Source organism: Phyllosticta citriasiana (genome assembly GCF_038021145.1).
Source record: "Phyllosticta citriasiana strain CBS 120426 chromosome Unknown IWZ02scaffold_11, whole genome shotgun sequence".
NCBI lineage: Eukaryota > Fungi > Ascomycota > Dothideomycetes > Botryosphaeriales > Phyllostictaceae > Phyllosticta > Phyllosticta citriasiana.
The window spans coordinates 619,929-643,121 of NW_027117288.1; the positions used below are offsets into that span (position 1 = coordinate 619,929).

A 23,193-nucleotide genomic window follows, 5' to 3' on the forward strand; every position below is an offset into this window, starting at 1 on the left:
TCTTTGGGTGCAATGACGCGCCCCGCGATCAACTGGCGCCCGGGCGGCTCTCGAGTCGCGTTCTACTGTATGATAGGTACCTTACAGAACATCCGCTCATTGTTCGCCATGTCGCAATCGCCGCGCTCAACAACATCATGATCCCTCCCATTTCCCGCCGTCATGGGTTCGCGCCTCGAGAACAACTCGAATGCTGTGCGCAAGCGCATCGAGCGCCGTACGTGCTCCGCAAACAACGCTTAGTTCCTCCCTCTAACTTGGCGTCCACGCAGATACCTTCGACAACGAGGAAGGCGACGAGTATAATGCTTCCAGCTTTGGTGGCTTCGGTGACTATTTCCGACGCAAGAAGACCAAACTCCAGAATCTCGACGTGGAACTGCGTGCACAGTCGAGCGATAATCCGCTCATTTTCCGCGGCGTTGTGGCGCACGTCAACGGATACACCCAGCCGTCTTTGAACGATCTGCACAAGCTCATAGTTACCCACGGCGGAGGATTCATGCAATATCTGGACGGGAAGACAACTGTAACTCATATCATCGCTAGCAGCTTGACTCCGAAAAAGGCCGTAGAGTTCCGCAGATACCGCATCGTGAAGCCAGCATGGGTGGTTGACAGCGTGCAAGCTGGAAAGCTTCTGCCTTGGGATAATTACCGCGTCGTTGACGAAGGTGCTGGACAAAAGATTCTCGGCTTTGAAAATGGAAAGGTTGTCAACCAGGCCAACACTAGGCACAGAGGCTACCGGGACCAGACAGATGCCAGCTGGTACACCAGCCAACTGAGACAGGAGGGAAGCACGCCCAGGAGTTCCTATCGCCCACCATTCATGTCGCAAACCATCCCATCACCATCAGCACCAACAGCACATGATGAAATCGATGATCTCCCACCTTCCCATCAACCGCAAGCCGAAGTCAACGAAGCAAGGTTGGATCAGGATGAAGACGTGTGGCCAGCTGAGCAGTCGCTCATCACTCCGCCGAAATGCGAGCCAGTCCAGCTCGAGGAGCCTCGGGGCGTCAAAAGGACAAGCGATGAGCGAGAAGACTCGCCATCTAAACGAAAAAAGATGACAGCTGAAGAGCATAATGCCATCTTGTTATCGGATCCCAAAATGTGGAAATCGACTGTTGTCAATCCCGAGTTTCTAGAACAATATTACAGGGAGTCTCGTCTCCATCATCTTTCGACATGGAAAGCAGACCTCAAGTCGCAACTCCAGGCCATGGCGGCGGAAAAGTCTTCGTCGCAAAAGTCGAAACAAAAACGAGTCCCTGGAACGCGAAGATATGTCCTTCATGTAGATTTCGACAGCTTCTTCGCAGCTGTTTCCCTCAAAAAATGCCCAGAATACAAGGAACTGCCAGCCGTGGTTGCCCATGGTGGTGGCAGTGGCTCCGAGATTGCCAGCTGCAACTATCCTGCCCGCAAATACGGTATTAAGAACGGCATGTGGATGAAGCGAGCACAAGATCTTTGTCCAGATCTCAAGGTCTTGCCATATGACTTTCCGGCGTACGAAGAAGCAAGTCGAGTCTTCTATGAAGCCATTCTAGCCACTGGCGGCGTTGTCCAGAGCGTCAGCATCGACGAAGCACTCGTCGACGTTTCTGTTCAGTGCATTGCGGTCGGTGGCTCAGATGGCACAAAGATGACCGAGAGCAGCACCTACCGCGAACAGAAAGAGGCGGACAGGATTGCTCAATCTTTACGAGATGAAGTCAAAGCTAAGACTGGTTGTGCCGTCTCTGTGGGTGTCGGACACAATATTCTTTGTGCCAAGCTTGCTCTGCGCAAGGCCAAACCCGCTGGTCAATACCAGATCAAGCCTGAGGATGTTCAAGAGTTTATCGGGGAACTTGAGGTCACCAACCTGCCGGGAGTAGCCTACAGCATCGGTGCGAAACTCGAGGAAATCGGCATCAAATACGTCAAAGACATTCGCTCTGTCACCAAAGAGCGTTTGACAACCTCACTAGGTCCAAAGACTGGGGAAAAGATCTGGGACTACTCCCGGGGAGTCGATCGAACAGAAGTCGGAGACCAAGTCATCAGAAAATCCGTTTCAGCTGAGGTCAATTGGGGAGTCAGGTTCGCGAACCATGAGCAAGCTGATGACTTTATCCACAACTTGTCCGGCGAGCTGCATCGGCGCCTGGCAAAGGAAAATGTCAAAGGGCGTCAGCTCACCATGAAAATCATGAAGCGATCTCCCGATGCTCCGATGGATCCCCCAAAGCATCTCGGACATGGCAAATGTGACACTTTCAACAAGAGCGTGGCCCTTGGGATGGCAACATGTGCGAAAGAAGTCATTGCAAAGGAAGCTCTGTCAATTTTGAAAAGCTATGGATTCTCACCGGGCGAGCTTCGAGGCATCGGCCTCCAAATGACCAAATTGGAACCCTGGAAGGGCGCAGTAGAGACTGAAAGCAGCCAGCGTCGTCTGCAATTTAAAATCACGGAGCCAGTCAAGCCTTTACCTTTAAAAGAGCCGGATGATCCCATTCAGGGTGACATCGTCACGCCAAAAAAGCCAAAGACGCGTCCCGACAGCGTTCAGTTTGGTTCCTCACAACTGAACTCGGACAGTCCAAGTCGCAAGCCCCTCAACACGCTTGGTACCCAGTTCATTATGCCTTCACAAGCCGACCCGAAAGTTTTGGAAGAGCTCCCACAAGATATCCGTGAAAAGTTGGCCAAACATGCGAAAGCCCCTTCGCGCCCTCAAGATGTCCCCGTGGACACAGTCGAAGATGGTCCAGCCGGACTGGGAGATGACCCTTTTGTAGACAGAGGAGGCATTCCACCCGGAACAATTCTGCCTAACGAATCGCAGCTGGATCCCGAAACACTTTCAGCTCTGCCACCTGATGTCCGTGCTGAAGTCCTTGCCTTTTATCGCCAATCTCCAGGATCGCCAGAACCAAGGCAACTTTGGGCTCGGCAGCACGACCAGACCGTCTTACCGCAGTCCCCTCGGAAGAACCGTACAGTCAATCCCTCCAAGAAGCCAGCTCCCGTCGCATTCCCAGGACTTCGCAAACGCGGTCGTCCGCCAAAGGCTGCCACGCTTGCGGCCGCAGCAGCGGCGGCAAGTCATCCAACGCTGACGCAGTCCAACTTCATTGCAACAAAGCTGGCGCCCAGAGCCCAGAGCAGCGATGCTTCTACAACAGAAACGGAAGGTGATGCCGCAGATACGGAGTCAGACGGCGACGCGGAAATTTCGCCGGATTTCTTGGATGCGTTGCCCGACGACATACGCCGCGAGGTCTTGGAAGAACACCGGCGTGCCCGACTCAGGAAGAAAGGAGGCTTAGGACTGAATGCTCCGAAGAAAAACGCTTCGGCGGGAAACGGTAGCAAAGGGGCTGCTTCTCGCGCGCTGCCTTCAGGACAGAGAACCCTTCGACTCCCTCCCCGTGCGCCGCGTCCGACTTTCACTACCAGGAAGCTGTGGCAGTCGGAAGAACTCAGAGAGGCCGTCAAGGAATGGATTTGCGAGTTCCACGACGAGGGACCGTATCGCGAGGATGTGCAGGCGTTGGGATCGTATCTGCAAAAAGTTGTCGGTGAGGAAAGAGACATGAGCAAGGCTGTCGATCTGGTGAAGTGGCTTGTGTGGATTGTCGGGGAGGAGGAGCTTAAAGCTAAGGACAAGTGGGATCAGGCATTGGACATGATCAAGTTCATGGTGCAGGATGCCGTTCGCGCGAGAGGCTTGGGTGCTGTCCAGTTCGAATAGGCCAATATCGAAATCTTACAAGGCAAACCTGATGCACAACGTGCTCGAAAGGCTTCGGCCTCACGGGTCGGGGACGGGGCATCGGGCTGTCGGGCTGCAGTTGTGCCCGTCACCCGTCTCCCACTGCCATTCCAGTCAAATCTAGTGACGTCAAACGCACCATAGCAAAACAAACTTTGAACACACGAGCAACAATCTGCTCAGGTACCGAATGTTGCATCATTCCGAGGAACAAGATGCTTGGTCAGTCGCTCTGTTGTTTGTGCTCCTCGGCAGCTGAGCGACCCCAGACGTCGGCGCCAATCAGCGTCGGGGCCGTCACGCCCCGTAAGGGAACAGCTCAGCTGTAGGTATGCGGAACAAATCCAGGTCCCTTAGCAGCAGCCAGCCAGCCAACCAAGCAGCCCCCAAATCAATCGAACGTCATGGGCGGACCATCACCTGATTGCTGACAAGCCAGGGAGCTCTTTAGCCGGCCGTTTCTTGTCCTACCCATGAACTACATCGCAATCAACACTGCCGTAACATTCGCAGAGCTTCTGTCACTCCACTCGCGCGTAGCTCGAAAAGTCTCCTCAAAATTAACACGGCAAATCAATTTCCCACCATGTCACTGCTCACGCAAGACTGGAACAGCTCCCCAATCGTCCGCACAGCGCAAGTTGTGGGCATTACGAGCGCCTTCATGATTGCCGGTGTGTCATACAGCAGAATCGTGGCCCCTCAAGAATCAATATGGCATGCTGACTCCCGCTCAAAGGCGGCTCTGGCTACATCAGCTATGGCGCGCTCCCAGCCTACAGAGTGCTGCCGGCGCCGCTGAAGGTCCAGCAATGGCAACTCAATTTTGAGGCGGGCAAGGCTGTGGCGCCTTGGTTCGGCCTCGCTGGCGGCATTTCCTTCAGCTACTTGATCTGGCACCGTGAGTCTAACTTCCTCTTCCCTAGACATGCGCGCGCAAGTTGTCGCAAGCGATGGCTGCGCGTCGCGACCCTTGCGCGGGTCTTTAAAACGACTGTGAGAAAGCAATCGCTAATGCCCTTCTAGAAAGCCAGGTTTCCGGACCGTCGCGCGCCTTGTACCTGTACACGCTTGCGGGCGTCCTGCTTCCGGCCATCGTGCCTTACACGAAGGTGGTCATGAAGAACGTCAACAGCCGCTTGGCTGCCAAGGTCAAGCAGCTTTCGACTGCTCAGCAGGGCGACGATGCGTGGACGGAGAAGGGCGTGCCCGAGGACGACACGGTCGACGCGTTGGTCAACCAGTGGAGGTGGCTGAATGCTGTGCGCGCTGTGGCTGGCTTCGTTGGTGGTGTTTCTGGATTGATCGCGTTGGTTTGGAGGGACTAGAGTGTGCTTGCAGCTGAATCTGGTACTGGAATGTTCAATTGGAGCAGCTTGTGAGTTTCCGTTGAACGTTTCCTGGTGATGGGGATGAGTTGGCGTTGAATAGCTCGCTGGCAGAGACGCGAGCGGGTGGGTAGCTGTCAATGTGATAGATTTGTTCTCTTCTTTCAATCTGACGAGGCTGTAAAAATGATGAATGACTGTATACGTGTAGGTAAAGGTAGATGGAGAAATTGGAAAATCAGTTTAGTGCACAAGCTTCGTACCATGCGATATCCTCATGGGAAGCTCTAGACCGGACACGACTTTTGGACAGCGGGGCGGAATTAGGTGCCAAGACGCTAAGACTCGTCTCCGCAAGCCGCGCAAGCGCCGCTAAAACTCATCAGCCCAGACAGCCACCACCGTTGAGCTACCTGGCGACCCGCTCCCCGTCAAATCCAACACCAACAACGAGGCGGCTTGTCTCTGAGAGAAATGGGCCAAGGCTCTTCGCAGCTTGACGCAGACGCTCCAATCACCCTCGACGTTCCTGCATCCTCCGGCTTGAGCGCCATGTCAGGTCAAGGTGAGTGCGCGCTTCTCCTGCTTGCTGCGCGCGATGCGACGATACACACACAAATTGTCGCCTCGCTTACAACCATCATGCTCTTGTTCCGCTTCTCGACTTAGCGCTGACTTGGGATCTGCAGAAGATGACATGGCCGCATCGAGCCAATTGGCCTCCGAGGAATTGACGTCGAAGCATCGCCCCAAAAACAAGGATAAGAAGAAAAAGAGCTCCAAGAGAAAAAGTGAATGTTCCGTTAAGGACCAGGAGACTAGTCCCCTCACCAATGGTCATGGCAAAAATGTCGAGGCACCTACGAAAAATCTCGCCCGGGCAGACTCGCATGCGGTCAGGGACTCCAAAGATACAACGGCAGGGCAAGACGGTGCTGAAGACGCAAAAGAAAATGTGAAGAAGAGCAAGAAAAAATCTGCAAAGGCGGCAGAAGCGGAGAGCCCCGTCGATGTTGCGCACAGGAAGACCAGCAAGAAGCGAAAGAGGAAGTCAAAAGATGCTGCGGACTTGGATGAGAAAGCACAACCAGATGTCGAGCCTGCCAGCGCGGACCTCACCCAGACACTGAATCGCCTGGAGAATGAGGAAAAGCCTGCCAAAAAGATGAAAAACTGCAAGCGCTTGAGCAAATCAGGAGTTTTCCCGACACCGGTGAAAGAGACGCCGATTCCCCTGCCCATCGCTTTGCCCAAATCCCCAGAGGACTCCAAAGATCAAACGCCAAGCAAGAGCAAGAAAAGGGCGCGAGGCGCTGATGCAGATGAACAACATGACAAGGAAAACGCCGTGCGTACAGCGTTTCCAGAAGCGAATGACGCCAAGCTTGAAGATACCCAGGAGCTCGAAGACGGCTCCAGCAAGAGGCATAACAAGCACAAAAAGAACAAGAGAGAGAAGAGGGAGAAGAAGGGAAAGAAGGAAAAGAGGTCTCGACACAGCGATGCGTTGCAGACTCAAGAGTTGTCTGGTTCTCAGGAAATACCGTCTACGGACCCCCAGAACATTGAGCCTCAGACTGTTTCGAGCAGACTGCCTGCAGCTGATGACTCGATGATTGATCCTGCTCTCCTGCCTCCAAGTGGAACTCAAGAGGAGCGACAAGTGAATGGGTGGGACGAGGAACAGCCATACAAAAAGTCAAAGAAATCAAAATCATCAAGGCGCAGCGAGAAGACCGAGACACGCAACGAGGACGAGGCTGTGCGCAAGGCCGCCGAACAAACCTACAAACAGAAACCGAAGATTGGTCTTTTTGATACCTCTGATGCGCATGAGCGGACGGGTCAGACTGCCTACATTGAGCACCAGAAAAAGAAGGAGAAGCGCAAAAGGAAGTCTGAGCAGGCAAACGCCTCTGCCAATGGCACACAAGAAGTGCCATCAACAGCGCCCGAGCCAATCCAAGAATCCCGAACGAAGAAGCGCAAGACCAAGGCTAACGAGACGGATGCAGAACAGCAGACAACTTCCAAGGGCCAAAAGGGTTCCTTCGGCGACTCTGAAGACTTTCCATCTTCTGGGCCGTACACTAAAAGGGAGATTGAGACGCTGACAAGGGCCATCGAAACCTATCGCGACTTCTACGACCTGACGCAGCGACAGGTCAACGACATCGTCCAAGCTGGAGTTTTTGCCGAGGTTCACAATAAGTCCTGCAAAGCATTTTGGGACGATATTTGCCCTTGCCTACCCAATCGCTGGTCTCGCGAGACAATCATCAAGTTCGTACGTCGGAAATGGCACAATTACGAAAAGCGAGGCAAGTGGGATCCGGAAGAGGATGACATGCTGAGGGAAGCTTATGCCCGTTTCCCTGGCCAGTGGACAAACATTGGCAGTGAACTTGGCCGCTTTCCCGACGACTGCAGAGATCGGTGGCGCAACTACCTATCCTATAGCGACACCATGTCTACCAAGCGCTGGCACGACAGCGAGGTCAACGAGCTCCTCAACATTGTTCAAGAATGCCTCAACTCCCTTCTGGAAAGGTTTCCCGAAGACCAGCAGCAACGCTGGCGAGAGGAGCTACAGTGCACCGAGCCCCGGAAAATCTGGATGCCCAAGGAAATCCAGAATCTCGTGCGCAAAATGCCCATCTGCATGGAAGCCCTACGTGCAGCCTTTTCGCAAAAGCACCCGCGCAACACTAGCCAGAAACGTGCTAGCGACAGGCGTCGCGGCTCAAGCGACACTGACAGCTCCGTTGTCATCAATTGGGACTTGGTTTCAGAGAAGATGGGAAAGAAGCGCAGCCGTCTGCAGATCATGAGCAAGTGGAAGGCCCTCGAGAACATGTACACAGGCGAGCTCAAGGACTCCTTTTTCACCGAAGCCAACCACTGGCGCGTGGAAAACGGGCAAAAGTGGGCCGACAACATGCTGCCGGGCGACAAGTACAACATCGTCCTCGCGATGCAAGACTTGGGTCTCACCAACGAGGAGCGCATCGTGTGGAACACGGTCGCCTACCACGACCTCGTCCGCCTCCGTTGGGCCCACCAAGCAAAGATGACGTGGCTGCTCATGAAGAGCCTCGTTCCGCCCCAGGACAGCCTGCCCAAGACGCTCGACGCCCTCAAGAAGTACTACGAGAAGAACCACGCGGGCGAGCTGGACAAGCATTGGCATAAGCCACGCAAAGGCTCGAAGAGCGCGACTCAGAGCCGCGAGGCGAGCGAGGCTGCAACCAACGGCAACGGCACCGGAGAACTGGAGTGGAGGGGTGGCGTCAAGTTTCCCAAAGCAACCAAGAGCGCCGCTTGGGTTTCGAATGAGGATGATGAGGACGAGGACGGCGCGCAGTGAGCGGAGCTTTCTACGGGATCTTGATCATCGGTCGGAGTTTTGAAAAAGTCAAGTCTTTTTTTCGTACCGTCCATAGCTGACGAATTTCCCGTAGCCCCTGAGCGCCAAATGACAGCATCTTAGTAGGGCTCAGAGTCCCTCAACTATGGTACATGGCCTTTTGTTGTGAGTGAATTGAATCCGATCAAACCTGTGTCCAATTTCCGTTTTGGGAGCAGGTAACACAGCCAGTGTATTTCGAATAAGCATTCGGTGAGATGCCACGTTTTATTCTCATTCTCAACTTGACCATGCTCCCTCTAGAGACTTTTCTTTTTTTTTTTTTTTTTTAAAAAAAAAAAAAAACCAATCTGCACGCCGGAGGCAATGATGAATGCAACGCTAAACGGAAAAGCAACATGCCCACTTGCAAAATGATTCCTCCCACATCCAAGCTTCTCTCTCCATTCTCCATACTCAGAATCCACCAACCACACACACACACACACTCTCTCTCTCTCTTTCAATTTTGCCTCTCCTTTCACCTCTTCTCCTCCTCCCCACACTCTCCCACCCTTATTCCCTTCCAAAAAGACACCCTCCCAATCCTCACCACACCTACTACCTACAACTGTCCCCCCTCTTCTTCCTCTCCGCCAACACCTTGACGTCGCCCTCAGCGCCGGGCGGCAGCCACCTCACCGCAACAGCGAAGCCGACGACCAGCACGAAGAAGACGAGCCACACGAGGTAGCCGCCGAGCAGATGGCCGCGGACGCCGACGGCGTAGAAGCTGGCGAAGGCGGCGGGCGCGAAGGCGCGGATGCCGCTGCCGAGCGACAGCGCGATGGCGTTGAGCGTGCCCAGCGTGGCGGGCGACGGCGAAATGTCGTTTAGGGTTAGGGTGGAGCAGGCTGGTGATTGGTGTGTTAGTTGTTGGGTTTGTCTGGTTTGGAGGTGTGGATCAGGGGGGAGGGATAGAGGTAAGTTGTGGCAGAGCACATACTATACGCCATAGCAACACCGCCGCCCAAGACCGCATTCAGCAGCGCGACGACCCAAAAGGCGCGCACGAAGCCGGAGCGCAGCAGCAGGCTGGCGAAGGGGTACAGGATGAAGACGAGCGGCCAGAAGAGGCCGCAGGCGCGGAAGACGGCGCCTGTGCTGTAGCGCCGCTGCAGCGGCGGGAACACGAGAAGCACCCACAGCGTCTGCGATATGCCCACCAGCGCCATGTACAGCGAGATTTGCAGCGGGCTGAAGCCGTAGCCGCCCAGCTCGGGTCGCGTGAAGAGGAAGACGGGGAAAACGGCTGTGAAGGAGAGTGCGATTACCATGGTCCAGCTGTCAGGGGGGTAAAGCGTGTTAGATGGTGGATGCATAGGTATGGAGGTAAGAGGGTGGGGGTTTGGAAGTCTTACAAGTAGAGGAAGAGGACCATGCCGACGCCAGGGGCGCAGAGGACTTCCCACATCGACATGGGCTTGGAGAAGCTCGAGGAGCCGCTGCTCTTGCGCTTGAGCGTCTGTTGAAGCGTCAGTGTTGGATTTCCTCATCAAGAGAGCAGCAACCACGCACCTCCTTGGTGAAAGAGGCATTTGCCAGAAGCGCCGTCCAAGCGATGCCACCAATGACGAAGCCGGGAAGGCAGTATGGATGGTCTTTTAGAAATCGACTGTTGCCGAATACTGATGGCAACTGTTCTGCAGGGTTTGACAGCGCACCACCTGGTATGGGTAAGTTGAAGTTGTCTGGAAGAAGCACTCTTTCATGAACGACCAACTTACCAATCAAAGGTCCTACCATGATGCCGATATTGCTCGACGTGCTAAACCAGCTGAACGCCCTCGCTTGCGTCTTGGGCGTCGACATTTCCGAAATCATGGCGCGGACGGTCCTAGAGCCGTCAAGTCAGCAATCCGCACGCGTAGACGCTTTCGACACTGTGAGGAGCCAGATGACGCTTACACAATCACGCCGCCAAAGATGCCCGCCATGCATCGAAACAGAACCATTTGCCAAAACGACTTTGCCATGCCGAAAATCGATATCGACAGTGCGATGCCCGTCATCGAGAACAACAGCACAGGTTTGCGGCCGACGCGATCCGCCGCGCGGCCCCATGGGATCATGACAAGCATTTGGGTGAAGGAGAAGAGAGATTCCTGAGGGTTCGGGTCAGACATGCAACCACGAGATAAATAATTTGTCTTGGGAGCTGGAGTTGCGTACGATGAGTCCAGAGTAGAAGCCCAAGTCCTCTTCCTTGACGTCGCCCGTATCCATGATCATCTAGAGCGCCCTGAAGTCAGCGAATTTGCGTTCAGGAGACATGAATGCTCGTCGAGTGACGAGGTCCAGACAATTTGGAAGGCTAGCACAAGCGCACGCACCTTGTTGATGAAGGGAAAAATGCAGAAAAACGCAAGTGGCTCGACGAATCTACAGCAGTAACGACATCAGCTCTTCTTCCCCTTAAACCAATATCACAGGCAAACAGAAAAATGGAGGACGCAAGCCAGTCCTACGCACCGCGCATAGCACACCAGGAACAACTGTGCTGTTGGCAATGGCCTGTCGTCTTCATACTCCTCCTCCTCCTCCTCCTCCTCCTCTTCCGAATCCCGACTCGAAGTCTCCGTCCCATACCCCGGTTGACCCTCGTGTTTTCTTCTCGCTCCGCCACTTGCCAGTAAGCTCCCATTGCCGCCCACCACCAGAGGCGCATCGCCTGCCGTTTCAACGGCTACGGCCGCCGCCGCCGCCGCCGCAGTGGCAGTTGTGCCGCCGGACAGCAAAGGCGTCGACTCATCTTGGCCGCGGAGGATGCTCTTGGATGACTTGGACGACGAGGGCCTGAAGGAAGAGGAGGACGGGGACGAGGACGAGGAAGAGGACGAGGATGATGGGTGATGCTCCTGGGTCGTCGTGGGCGTCGCCGGAGTCTTCGCGCGAAACCACTGCATGATTGAGGAGTAGGAGCAAGTAGAAGAAGGGCGATGAGAGTGAACAATACTACTGGCAAAAAGCGCCAATATGAAGTTGTGAATTCTGGCTTTGTCCTTCCTGAATCCTTTGTTTGGCTGAACAATTGGAAGAAGAGCTTGTTCCTCATCAACAACTGACAGACAGTCTAGCGTCGCTTTCAAATGATGCACAACAGCCAGCTAGCCAATGCTCCCCAAACAAAGAAGGAGAGAGACAGAGAAAAAACGGTGGCGGTCCGACGGACAGAACGAGGTCTGCTCAGTAGACGAAGACGACATGCATGAATCCAGGCGGCTCAAGGTGCGGTGTGGGGTAGGTAGCGGGAGAGAGAGCAATTGAAAGGTAAGCGAGCAAATGGCGAACAGGACAGAAGGGGACTCAGGGTCCAGCGGAGATCGGGAAGGATTGAGTGAGTCTTCGCCCCGGTTGGATGGGACGATGGCAGCAGGTGCGTTGAAAAGCTTGACAGCTGCAGTAGTGTTGCGAGCGCCAACCACTGTGTATGTGAAGCGACACCGGGGCTGCGACGGCGCACAGACTACTCGGGTAGGACGGCAGCGAACTAGAAAATGATGGCAGAGAGGAGAGAGAAATTGTTGTCAATGATGAGAGTGAATGAGAGGGAAGGGGCGGGGGCGAAGAGATATAAGGCGAGGAGGGAAAAAGTGGTCATGACGTTCAGCTCACTCACTGCCTGTGATGTGCTTGTCTGGACCCTGATGGCCACTTCCGTGGGTCCCACTCTGACTGCTCGCCTCCACCGAAGCACGCCATTGGTGGAATCCGTCTGTCGGAGATGGATGATAAGATTGTTGATGTTCCGGGCAATCTCCTTTCAATCGCTCTGCCGGTCAAATCAGTTGTTTGTCCTTCATGCATCGCCGTGGCCTTGCTATCAAAAGTGACTGGCAGCATGACAGATCCGCATCCTGCTTTGAGCCGGCGCACGCTGTCACTGATGCTCCTGCTTGCTGCGGTCTAGTTTAGGAACTCCGACTTCCTTTCGTGCAGACAGGCGTCACAGGTCCAACAAGGTCAAACACGAAAAGGAAGCGAGGCGAAAGGGGAGCTCGCTTTCCAAAAGCGGTAACTTACCACCAAGCCAGCGCGCCAAACGACGAAGAAAATTAAGGCATCCCCCGCAAGATGGTTGGTGATTTGGCTGGCGATGAGCAGCGGGGCACCAGGGAGAAAAGAACAATGGCCTGTAGGATGCTTGAATTATCTCATATTTGAAAAAAGAGTTGCACACGGCATGACACAAGGATGAGACTCTTGTGAGGTGGAGGAATTTTATACCCGTCCTGGACCTGCGGTTGTTTGAACCGAAGACCCCTGTAACTGCCGTCGCTGTCGCTCCGTAAGGCCGCCAGCAGGCTACATCCCAGACGCTGACGAGATGGCTCTACGGCTTGAGTTTTTCTTAGCTACCTAACCGTGTTGTTGGCAGGAACCGAAATTTGACATCGACTCCTCTTGAACTCTGTCTCATTGCATCTCTCCTGTCGATTGCGCCCCCATCATTGTCATGATGGTGGTTGGGTCGATGTCGCCGCCAGTGATTAGCCCGCTCTTCTTTCGACTTGTTTTCGTGGCGTTGGTGCGGTCAATCCCGTCAGAGTAGACTCGAAATTAACCACGAGAAGCATAATCAACCATGCCATTTTTCATGACAAGAAAAGGTATCGATAACACCCTGGCAAGCATTGACTTCGGAGCTACCGTGTATTATCAGTACATCAAATGAGAATTTTTGAATCGATGCCATGTGTAAGAGGTGGCTAGGTTGGTCGGAGCTAGGTAGTGCCGCCGGTCTTTTGCATGACGTCATTGCACATTCATCCGCAGACCAAGAGTGACGAAGAGTTGTCGAGAGAGTTGTCGACTAGACTTGGATGTAATGCAAATTCGTGTACCGACAAGGATTGTAGGCCCTTCGAGGTTGCTGATTGCGTCCGACGAAGCCACGTTTGCTGAACCGGACTTGCTCGTCAGGCCACAAAGTTGACGAGATCTTGTACAGAAAAATGGAACGGCAGCTTCGGCAGGTAATCCTAGATTCTTCCAAACTCTTGACATCTCTATTTGTCTCGGCTGGGAAATTCGAACAAAATAGGTACAAAAATTTGGGTCAAAGGGGGGAGAAGTGAGACTGGAACGAAAACGCCTCAGCAGTGTGTGTGATTTACAAGCGATTGAAATGGTTCGCAAAGCTCAGTAGATTGCTCGTCGATGTCGGAGGATAAGAAAAGAGACGCGAAGCAGCGATCCAGTCCAAGGCCGAAAAAGATGAGCAGCGGCAAAATGCAAAGGCTGACTCCAGAAAAGCGAATGAGGCAGCGGTTGACTAAAGTCTAGAATCGAATGGCATGCGCCAATGCAAGAAGCAGTGTTGTGGTTCAGAGAGCTTACGCCGGAAGGATGACCTGTCTCGGGTCACTAGGCAGACGAGCGCCAGGGAAATGCAGCCAATACCCAAGTGTCAACCAAAGAGGAAGAAGCAAAAAGCCACCGGCAAGCCAAGATGGAATGCAGATACGACCAAGGACGAACCAACGTTGACCCGGGGCAAGGCCACGCAAGCCTCCGTGGGCTTTTCGGGTGCACCTCGCGTTTCCGGAGAAAATCCAAGGATCTCCGCCTGGGGACCCGGAGCATCACAACGACGTCCACGGCCAAGAAAACGAGAACGCACCTCGGAGCATCGCCTTGATAGTGGTGAAGACTGGTCTGCGAGCCGGCGTGCGTGGTAGATTATGCAAGAGTAAGACCGGCCGTGGCGGTGAGAAGAAGCAGAGCGATTGCCGGCGGGGTACAGAGTCTAGGATTGGCGTGGAATAGAGCCTCAAGCAGCAACGTAGCAAAAGGAGCCGCGTGTATAGCGCGTGGAAAGGGCGAATGCCGAGGTCCGGACATCAGGCATTGGAGAAAGGAGCAAACTGCCGTTCCGGATGAAGCAGGATCCAGCGCAAAGAGTTGGAGCATTGATGGTGGGGGCCATGTGAACCCGCAAAGCTCAGGACGACGGCAAGCGCCATCATCAGGTGTGGAGATTTTCTAGACTTCTGAAACACAACTTGCAGAGCGCGAAGTTGTGGGAGAGATGTGGAGTCTTGGCGCACAGTCGAGACAATCTCGCTTCGATGTCAATGATCAGTCGCCGTCTCTTGCGGTCGCAGCGTGCAAATCTCCTCGGTAGTGAGACCACGACTGACGCTCCAGATCAAGCACCCTTGGCGTCCGCTAGCACCAGCGAAGCCAAACAACCGCGCGCGCGCAGAGAGCGTGAGGCGCATTTCTTCTCGTGGCGATCCTGACGCACCGTGCACGCTTGACGAACCGCTCCCGCCGGCTACCTGACGCCTGTTTCTCGTTTTGGAGTCCCGGGTCTTGATCTTTGCGGCGCAAGCGCACTTGAACGGAGCTCCCGCTGTGTCATGGGCAATCTTTCGACGCTGATTCCTTCGATGCCCCCGTGAGGACCACTGTCCGCAGCCCGGGAAGGAGCCGGTAGGTTCTGCCGGGAGAGTTGCGCATGCGGCGCTGGCTCCTGCACCAAAACATCACGGCTTGTTCGAGGGTCGGAGAGTCGGCTTAATTCAGCGCCGGTGAGCGTACCAGCCCGACCTCTGCCCGCCAGATGAGGCTGTTCCGTAGCCGTCGCACGTGTAGACTGGTCGCTCCGTGTCCGCGCGTGACCCTTGCGTCCTGGCGTGGAAGTAGTTGATCCAGATACGTGCGAAAAGGATGGCGACGTAAATTGCGGCGCAGAGCTCGGCGCAGGAGGCGCTTGATGTGCACCCTGCGCCTTCCGTTTCTTCGGAGAGCTCGTATAGTCTACAACCGCGTTCGTAAGCTGTCAGGCGGTCTGGACGCTTCCTACTTTTGGTGTTTACCTGATGGGGTCGCGGGAGGATTCGTACCAGAGCCTGATTGCGTCGTGGGTGGCACCCAGTGGTGGAAGTATATCGAAGGGGATGATGATGTTTGCGGTTCCTGTTGCTGGGACTGCTGTATGGTGCTAAGGTTGACCGGGGCCGCAGGAGGGGGTTGAATTTGCATTTCGTTCGTCGTCAAACGCGGTAATTGGGAATGAGGTGGAAGCTTTGGGCCAGTCGGATATCCTTGGATGGCTCTTGCTCTGCTCGCTGGAGACATGCTACCGGGCGTGTATGCCGACGCCGAGAAAGGACCACTGGGTTGAGCTGGACCGGCAACGGCTTGGCCTGGTAATGCTGGTGGACCTGGAACCGCTGGCGGCGCTTGGCCGTAGACGCCTGGTTGCGCAGGGGTGATCAATCGCTGTTCTCTTCGCAGGTCTGGGGAGCCTTGAGCCTGGGCGACGGCTTGTTGTTGCTGAGCCTGGAGCTGAGCTACGTACTGCTGCAACCATTCCAGATTTGCGCTGGCAACGCCGGCACCACCAATTCCAGCAAAGATCATGGGCACCAAGTGAGGAGGGACGCCGCCCTGGATCGACTCGCGGAGCATTGACTGTTCAATTTTTCTCTGCTCCAGGCGCAGACTCTCTTGGCGCGTCTTTTCCTCCTCTTGTCTCCTCCGATCTTCTTCAACCTTTGCGGCCAGCCAATTCCGCATCGACTCTTCAGCGCCTTGCCATTGGGAGGGTGGGGCTGGCATCTGGTTCATTGATGCCGGCATTGGGGGAGGAGGAGGAGGAGGGCGACTAGGGTCCGGGAGGGTCATGGCCGCCGGCGGCGGTAGACCACGATGAGAAGAGCTCATCGTGGGTCGAGGACTGGCCGGCAGTGAAGGAGGGAGCGGACTGGGACCGCTGGTCACCTTTGGTGAATGAGATGCCGTCCGTGAGTAAGGCTTCGGCGCCGTGTAATCATGGAGATGTTTGTAATCAAAGTCCGATCTAGTCGGGGCAGAGAGAGTGAGTAACATGAGGGTCAGAGCGTGCGGTCAACGACGGACATTGGAAGAAGAGAGCCAAAAAGAGAAATGCATGAACGAGGGGCGGATTGGGAAAGGCGGCAATCTGAAATGGTGAAGTACATTGACGAGGGAGCTTTACCTTAAGAAGAAGCTAGCTTGGAGGGAGCAGAGATGCCTCAGAGCCCCAAGCGTGCAGAATTAGGCGGCGGGCGAGAAAAATGCTTGCAAGGTACCTGGTACAGGAGCAACAGTCCCGGCCGGCTGGAAAATACGGTTCGCCTGCCGCATAAGGCTAACGGGCGGAAGTTGCAGGCCAGGATCAGGACGCTGGCTGCAACGGCGATCCAGCCGCGCAAATGGCCGGCGATCAGCGTGTATCTATGTAGTCGTCGAGGTTGTCGTGGCGCTGGTGCAGGCGGGCTCACGCGCCCGCGGCTGCTCCGATGCTGGCACGGCTGTTTTTGAGCTGGCAGACTGACAGCCGCGCAATCTCGCCTTGATGCTCATTCATCATTACTCCCATGGCCGGGGTATCTTGCCCGTGGCGTAGGGCGGGGGTGCGGGCGGACGGGATAGTACTCAGTAGTTTCTTTCTCTCTCTCTCTCTCTCTCTCTCTCTCTCTCTCCCCCTCTGGTCAAACGCGAGGGCGGGCATGTGTTGGATCACGACAGCGGTGCCGGTACAGCGCAATGGATCAGGGTCCCGATATGCCAGGGGCGTCGCCGGCATCAGAGCACGCTGCCCGTCTTCCGTACCCGCTGTGGCGTCGTTGGTCCAGAGGGAGGCAAGCACTTTGTTCATAATCCTTTGGGCTCGACTCGCTCCTCTGGGCTGCACGAGCAATTAAGGACCCGCCCCGCCGCGGCGAGTGCCATTTCTACCCGAAACTGTGACCTTGACAAACTGCCCGGACACGTTCTCGGGGGCGTCTTGTCCCTTCCCCCACCGTAAGTAGTACCGTACACCAAGCAGCAGCTTTGCTGAGAAGAGGGTCGACGAGTTTGACTGGCGAGAGATCGACGTAGCCAGTGGGCAATCGACAAGGCCCGGCGATCGTCCCGCAGTGCGAAGCGGTGTCATGGTTGCGCACCGCTGACAGAATCCGTTGTCTTGCTGCGACTGCGCGTGCATCTTGTCTCGCGTGAGAAGGCGCAGCCAGCTCCTCGTGCTCCAGGCTCGTCTGTCTGTCGCGAACGTGCCAGCCCAGTGCCCCGCAGCGGCGGCTCCATGAACCTGTTTTCCACCGCCCCACGCCCCGTCCTGAACACACAGATACATTGTCCGCTTTGGGTTCTGCCCGTTCGCAAGTGAAACGCCGTGGCGTCCCGATCAGGCGATTAGATCTGACGTATCGGGATCTAGACGCTCATTCGCGATGGAAACCCGTGGCACGAAGATGCAGTTGTAGAGAGCATGGCCCAAGAGTCAGCCAGCTGTTAGACACACGGTCAATGTCATGCAGTCGCACCTCGACCAATCGGGCGGCCTTGTGGAACGGTTTCCTTCTTTTCCTCAGCATAGCGAGTCAGCTCCCGGGCGGAGTCAACCAGTGGTTCGACGTATTTCGTGCTTCAAGATACGACAAGGGCGGAGGACTCGAAACCTTGTCTGCGGCGTCCTGCGAGCTACGAAATGCCTGCATGGAAAATGCACGACGGCAAGACCCATGGTCGGAAACGGCACAAACGCTCCAATTTCAATCCTTCCGCTGCCGTTTCTGGCAAGGCTTCCATGTCGCAACGAGCACCTGGTCGGCCTGGTTAATTTCGAGCAGGGCGGCAAATGGTAGTATTAACCACTCAGAAGACTGGAATATTGAATGGAAAAAAAAAAGTTCCCATCTTTCTGTTCCGAAGTAATCAAAAGGGCAATGATGTGTGTCTTTAACCCAGACCATGCATTTTGGACAAAATAGCATTGTCATGTCCGACCGGGCAACGCGTCTAGTAGCTCCATCGACACTGCCAACAACACAGCTTCAATGTGGAAGACGCCGGGACACGGTGCGGCTCGTGTTGGGTGGTTCAAGATCCGGAGTCTTGGATGTGAGGGGTTCCAGCCGGGGCGATACATGGCGCAGGGAGGAGTGCCGATGCAGAAGGTGTCGAGAAATTGGGGAGGAAAAAGAAAAGTGCTGGGTGCGGATGGATTTTTCGTACAGTGCCGGTCAGGGTGAGACGCGGAGAAGATTATGTGCTGCCCTGCAAGCCACTAGGTGAACAAACCACAGCTTCCGCAAATGCTCTGAAACCCGCTCAAAGCACAACAATTCCTCGGTTCTTGTTGTCATGAGCATGGGCGGCTCCTCCGCGTCGATGGGGGGGCGTGTGCAGAGGAGCAGGGCGATGTTTGATGGCTACGAGTAGCGACGCAAAGTCATTCAAGGAGTTGGGTCGCGGCGCCACGAGGCGTCAATGCCGTGAGATGGGCAATGGATAGGAATGAGAGCCCGGTGGCTGGTGGAGGCGGGCGTCCGAGACTGGAGTCCAGTCGGTGTTGTTGAGCGACGTCACTGTAATAAGCGTCTTGGCAGGGTCCGCAGCGGTCGGGAATCTCTTCTCCGACGGCACTCGTTCCCTCTCTCCCTCTCTCCCTCCCTCCACACCACGCTTCGTCTCACCTCTCCGATGGCATTGGCACCTCAGTCCTGATTCCAGCATACTCAACCCCGTTCCGCTGCTGCAGCCAGCCGTTAGGTAAACCTGACGACTCCATACTCGCTTTTGCTTCGCAGAGCTTCCGTCGCACGGACATTGGGCCGACCCATTCATAATATCCGCTCACCCTTCAGAAAGATCCAACCTACGGTTACAGTCTCCCCCGACTTGGTCATCTGTCTGTTGTACCACCAGATGGGTTTGCAGCTGAATCTGGATTGACACATGAGATCACCATGAGTTTCAAGCAAAACTGACTTCTTCACACTTGGAGAAATTGCTTGGCTGTCAGCTTTGTCGCTTGACTTAACTACATGAACGCGCCAACGCAAACCTGGTGCATGCCTTAGCCCTCCTTGACTGCGTCATCCATCTCTGTCAACCATTCGTTTCGTACCAACATCATACAAATTTTTTCAGCATTCCTGGGCGCGTCATGTAATATGCAGACACGTTCCAGAAATCAGGACTCTGGGTTTCACACAGCTCTATCCGCTTCACTATCCTTGGCGGGTCTCCAGGTCAAACCAAGGTATAACCTTGTTGCTCTGCCTGCATATCCCACAGCTCTGGGCAAATGTGGCACCAGCATTTACGGCTTTGCATTGGCCTTATTGTTGCCATGAATCTTTCAGTCCAGCTCAGTCCACGACAACATCTGTGATGGATTGATCCATCCACCGTTCACATATGCAACCTGGGACGTATGCTGGGTCAGTCTGACAAACACAATCCAGCAAGTCGGCGCTGTTGCGAGACTTTCGGCTCCTTCCCGCCAAACTAACCTCGTTGAGTCTCGACGTAACTCTGATAGTCACGACCTACAGGGCAATAAAACAAGAGCCTGCCTGGCTTGTAACGTTGCCGCTCCAGCCATTGGCTTCACTCGAATGCTTCGGCGACGACATTTCGACCAACCAGGGCGACTGTTTCTAGCGTTTGTTTACCTTGAGCAGATTGACGACATTTCTCATTTCACTCTTGCTCCACGCCCCGCCTCGGAGTTTCCGCCACTTGCAAAAGGCATCAAACCTTGCAGCACTTCCCCATCTGTCACTCACTGCAAGCATTCTCCGCACTGTCCCAAGAGGCGCTCGTAACAACCCCTTCACAAAGACTGAGGCCTCGACTAAGTCGACATGACACTTTCCGTCTGATGTTCCCCACATTGAGCAGCCGGACACGGCCTGCCGCCAGGATGGCTGCGTCGTCGCGTCGCGCGGACACCCCCGATAGGGCTGACTAAATGTGTGTGACGCGCGTGTGCGATACTTTGGCAGGCCGCTCCGCTCAGGTACCCGCGGTGTTCCCGCTCAGCTACCCAATTCAGGATTGCGGGGCCTAAGCCAATGTCAGGCACTGCTTTATGCATGTGCTTTTTTGCTCTGGGTACCTGAACGTCCGACCGCTGCCCGCGGCAAGGTAGCCACTCTAGCGGGACCGCGGGGTTCGCAAGACGTCAGTGGTCAAAGTTAAGCTCCGGGACTTGACTGCGCGGGCACGCAAAATCGATACGCGGCAGGCACTCCGTCAAGGGCGAAGAGAAAAATCAAAAAACGGTTCGACGAAGCCATATTTCTCAGGAATGGGCCCATGCAGTCTTCAGTCCTTTGAGCTTAAACCTGGCCTGTATTGTGGCGTCGTGCTATTGTGTGGATTTCGCGTCGACCTACTGGATCCACTGGCTTCTTTACTCCTCCTACAGTCAGTCGGTCTCAACGGATGATCGAACCCGATTCCGATGCCACGGTTTCTTGCCCTTTCCTCCGCCCTAGCATCTCCACCGGTTTCATTTAATAGCCACAGCTGCCACTCGGTTTACGCCATGCAAACAACAGCAGTCCGCCGCCACTGTCTGCAGATTTCTGAATCAAGTCGACCTGCTGGTGCTTGAACTTCGGCGATACCCAGCCATGTCCGACCACCAGGAATAATGTAAACTTAGTCAAACAAACATTTTCTGAAGCGACGTCTGTTGACAACCTGTCAGAGCACGCACTTGGCGTCGCTCGCCTCTCGCCGCATACGCACCGCAAGTGGGGGCTAGAACCGCGACGCTCCTCCACCTCGCCTGGGATTCTGGGTCCGCATCAGCAGGAGGCAAAACAGAACGAGTTGTCGTTCCGAGCTCGACGCGCGCCTTGTCCGGTGTGGGCAGAAATGGATGCAGAAATCAACCGGCGGTATCCTGGACATGTGTTTTGTGCGCCCAGCACAAGATAGGTATGTATGCAGGTCACAACACCAACAACATTGTACCAAGACGCGTCCGCGCATTGCTCATCATCAGTCTTCCCATCCCATTTGCAACTTACGTGACCGCTTGAACGACTTAAATTAGCTTTGATAGGCGCCGAGAAGTAGCACCGTCGACATTCGACAACAGACGCTACATCTGCGCTTACATCACGCTCCTGGGCTAGTTTGAGGAAATTCTCCAATTCGAATGCAGTTTGGACCAGAAGAATTGATAAACGGACGGAGAAGCCCAAAATCACCAGCCATACCACTCTCCCGCAGAACATCTCTGTCTTCTCTTCAGCGGGGATGAGAAAGCAGTAGGGTACTCGCCCTTTTCGGCGTCTTTTTTTCTCTATCAAGCGAAGGACGAGTGACCCTCGAGTCTCGAACCGCAACACCGAAAAGGTGATGTCAAACGAAAGACGCCTCATCCGCACGACTGGAGTTACCGTCGATCGATATTAACAAACATCAGCAACTCCTAAAGCAGATCGAGGGCTGCAAAACTCACAGACAACGCCGCGACATTTCCCTACCATCCATCCAACACCGCACGTAGGCCAACCAGACACGGGTGGGAGAGCAAAACACGGCGACAGTAGCAGCACCGCACCGCACTGCACCGCTGTGTTGGCGGTGCGGTAGTCAGCGGTCTACCACTCAAGACAAGTCAAACTGAGCACGCGAAAAACTTTTCCACTCTATCTAATGCGCCGTGCCGACCAATGAACCTCTACAGCATTTCGACTTGTGGACATTAGAGTTCGGTATATTGTACGGAGTATGTATATACGTATGTATATATGTATGTATGTAGATATTATTGATTACGATTACAACCATCCCATCCCATCACCGTCGACCGACCAACCGACCTCGACGCCTGCGGGCCAATCAATCGCGTTGGTTTTGATTCTCTCTCGAGACCTGGATGGCCTTCTAGCATCGCTTCACTCCGCATTCTGACAGTGGCAAAGCGACGCGAAACATCGCGACGCAACACGCAAGCGAGGGAGAAAGCGTGGGACGCAAGGAGGAGCGGAAGAAAGCAGAGCAGCGCGGCGGCGACGTAGAGCAAATGAGTGAGTAAAGGAGTGAGGTATGCAGGCACAACAGAAGACGGGCAGACCGACAGACAGACTGACTGACAGACGGACAAGCAGAGGACAAACCACAAAAGCGGCAGTATCATAGCAAAGTAGCAGCAGTAAAACCATGCCAACTATGATCGCAGCAGCAGCGAATCAATCCATCAATCAAGCAACGAACCGACCAACCAACCAACCAGCCATAAACCAAAAAAAAAAAAAAAAAAAAAAAAAAACCACATAGACCACTTGTTCTTCTCTGATCGAAGGGGGTATATTGATTGATTCCTGTCCTCTCCTTACATATTTATTCCTCCTCTTTTCCATCATACCGGCCGTCCGATTCTTGCTCTTTTTCCTTTTTGAATGTCCGCCGCCGCCGCCGCCGCCGCCGCCGACCAGAAAGAGATGGATGGATGTAAGAAGTGCGATTTTGAAAAGAACAAGTTTCGTTGGCTCCTGCCTGCCCCCGCCGCCGCCGCATGCCACCGTCGAGAAAGACAAGAACAATTTGGAGGAAAAGAGAAAGTGACCAAAGAAAAAGAAAGTGAACAGAGAGAGAAAGAGAAAGAGTTATTAAGCGAGGGTGTGATGCAGTGGTCTAGTGCGGTCTAATAATCGTATGACCGAAGGACAAGAAGCAAAACAAAACAAAGCACAAAAGCCGGTCTAGTGGGTATACGACGAAGAAGGATGAGTAGAGCGCCAAGCCAAGCCGAGCCAAGCCGAGTGGGTATGTACCATGCCGTGCGTGCCATGCCAGGCGCAAATATTAGAATCGCAAAGACCGAGTTGTAGAAAAGGGAAAACGAGAGCAACAGATGAAAGAGAGAAGACAGCGTACAATGGCTGAGAGGCTGAACCGAC

The 23,193-nt window shown here is 54.5% G+C and overlaps 6 protein-coding genes across 6 annotated transcripts; 3 read left to right on the top strand and 3 right to left on the bottom strand.

Moving 5' to 3' along the window:
• The first annotated feature begins 80 nt into the window (after window positions 1-80).
• Window positions 81-4,128, top strand: IWZ02DRAFT_406474 (uncharacterized protein). The gene is made up of 2 exons (XM_066765680.1): window positions 81-217; window positions 273-4,128. The coding sequence occupies exons 1-2, from the start codon at window positions 163-165 to the stop codon at window positions 3,752-3,754; spliced, it is 3,537 nt and encodes a 1,178-aa protein (XP_066620374.1). The 5' UTR covers window positions 81-162; the 3' UTR covers window positions 3,755-4,128.
• Window positions 4,126-5,357, top strand: IWZ02DRAFT_458300 (uncharacterized protein). The gene is made up of 3 exons (XM_066768000.1): window positions 4,126-4,449; window positions 4,515-4,676; window positions 4,802-5,357. Exons 1-3 carry the CDS (start codon window positions 4,362-4,364, stop codon window positions 5,101-5,103), a joined length of 552 nt encoding a protein of 183 aa, XP_066620375.1. The 5' UTR covers window positions 4,126-4,361; the 3' UTR covers window positions 5,104-5,357.
• Window positions 5,358-5,495: 138 nt separating this feature from the next.
• IWZ02DRAFT_483899 (uncharacterized protein) lies at window positions 5,496-8,802 on the top strand. Its single transcript, XM_066769178.1, has 2 exons — window positions 5,496-5,668; window positions 5,793-8,802. Exons 1-2 carry the CDS (start codon window positions 5,578-5,580, stop codon window positions 8,468-8,470), a joined length of 2,769 nt encoding a protein of 922 aa, XP_066620376.1. The 5' UTR covers window positions 5,496-5,577; the 3' UTR covers window positions 8,471-8,802.
• A 268-nt stretch (window positions 8,803-9,070) lies between these two features.
• Window positions 9,071-11,415, bottom strand: IWZ02DRAFT_382003 (major facilitator superfamily domain-containing protein; the record flags this gene model as incomplete). The annotated part of the gene is made up of 9 exons (XM_066765202.1): window positions 9,071-9,363; window positions 9,456-9,793; window positions 9,871-9,974; window positions 10,028-10,176; window positions 10,237-10,346; window positions 10,418-10,614; window positions 10,682-10,741; window positions 10,843-10,891; window positions 10,982-11,415. The coding sequence occupies 9 exons, from the start codon at window positions 11,413-11,415 to the stop codon at window positions 9,071-9,073; spliced, it is 1,734 nt and encodes a 577-aa protein (XP_066620377.1).
• Window positions 11,416-14,771: 3,356 nt separating this feature from the next.
• Window positions 14,772-16,472, bottom strand: IWZ02DRAFT_49103 (uncharacterized protein). The gene is made up of 2 exons (XM_066769712.1): window positions 15,334-16,472; window positions 14,772-15,274 (listed from the first exon to the last, which is right to left on the bottom strand). The coding sequence occupies exons 1-2, from the start codon at window positions 16,346-16,348 to the stop codon at window positions 14,790-14,792; spliced, it is 1,500 nt and encodes a 499-aa protein (XP_066620378.1). The 5' UTR covers window positions 16,349-16,472; the 3' UTR covers window positions 14,772-14,789.
• A 5,620-nt stretch (window positions 16,473-22,092) lies between these two features.
• On the bottom strand, window positions 22,093-22,719 carry IWZ02DRAFT_458313 (uncharacterized protein). Its single transcript, XM_066768001.1, has one exon. It carries the CDS (start codon window positions 22,453-22,455, stop codon window positions 22,189-22,191), a length of 267 nt encoding a protein of 88 aa, XP_066620379.1. The 5' UTR covers window positions 22,456-22,719; the 3' UTR covers window positions 22,093-22,188.
• Window positions 22,720-23,193: the final 474 nt, after the last annotated feature.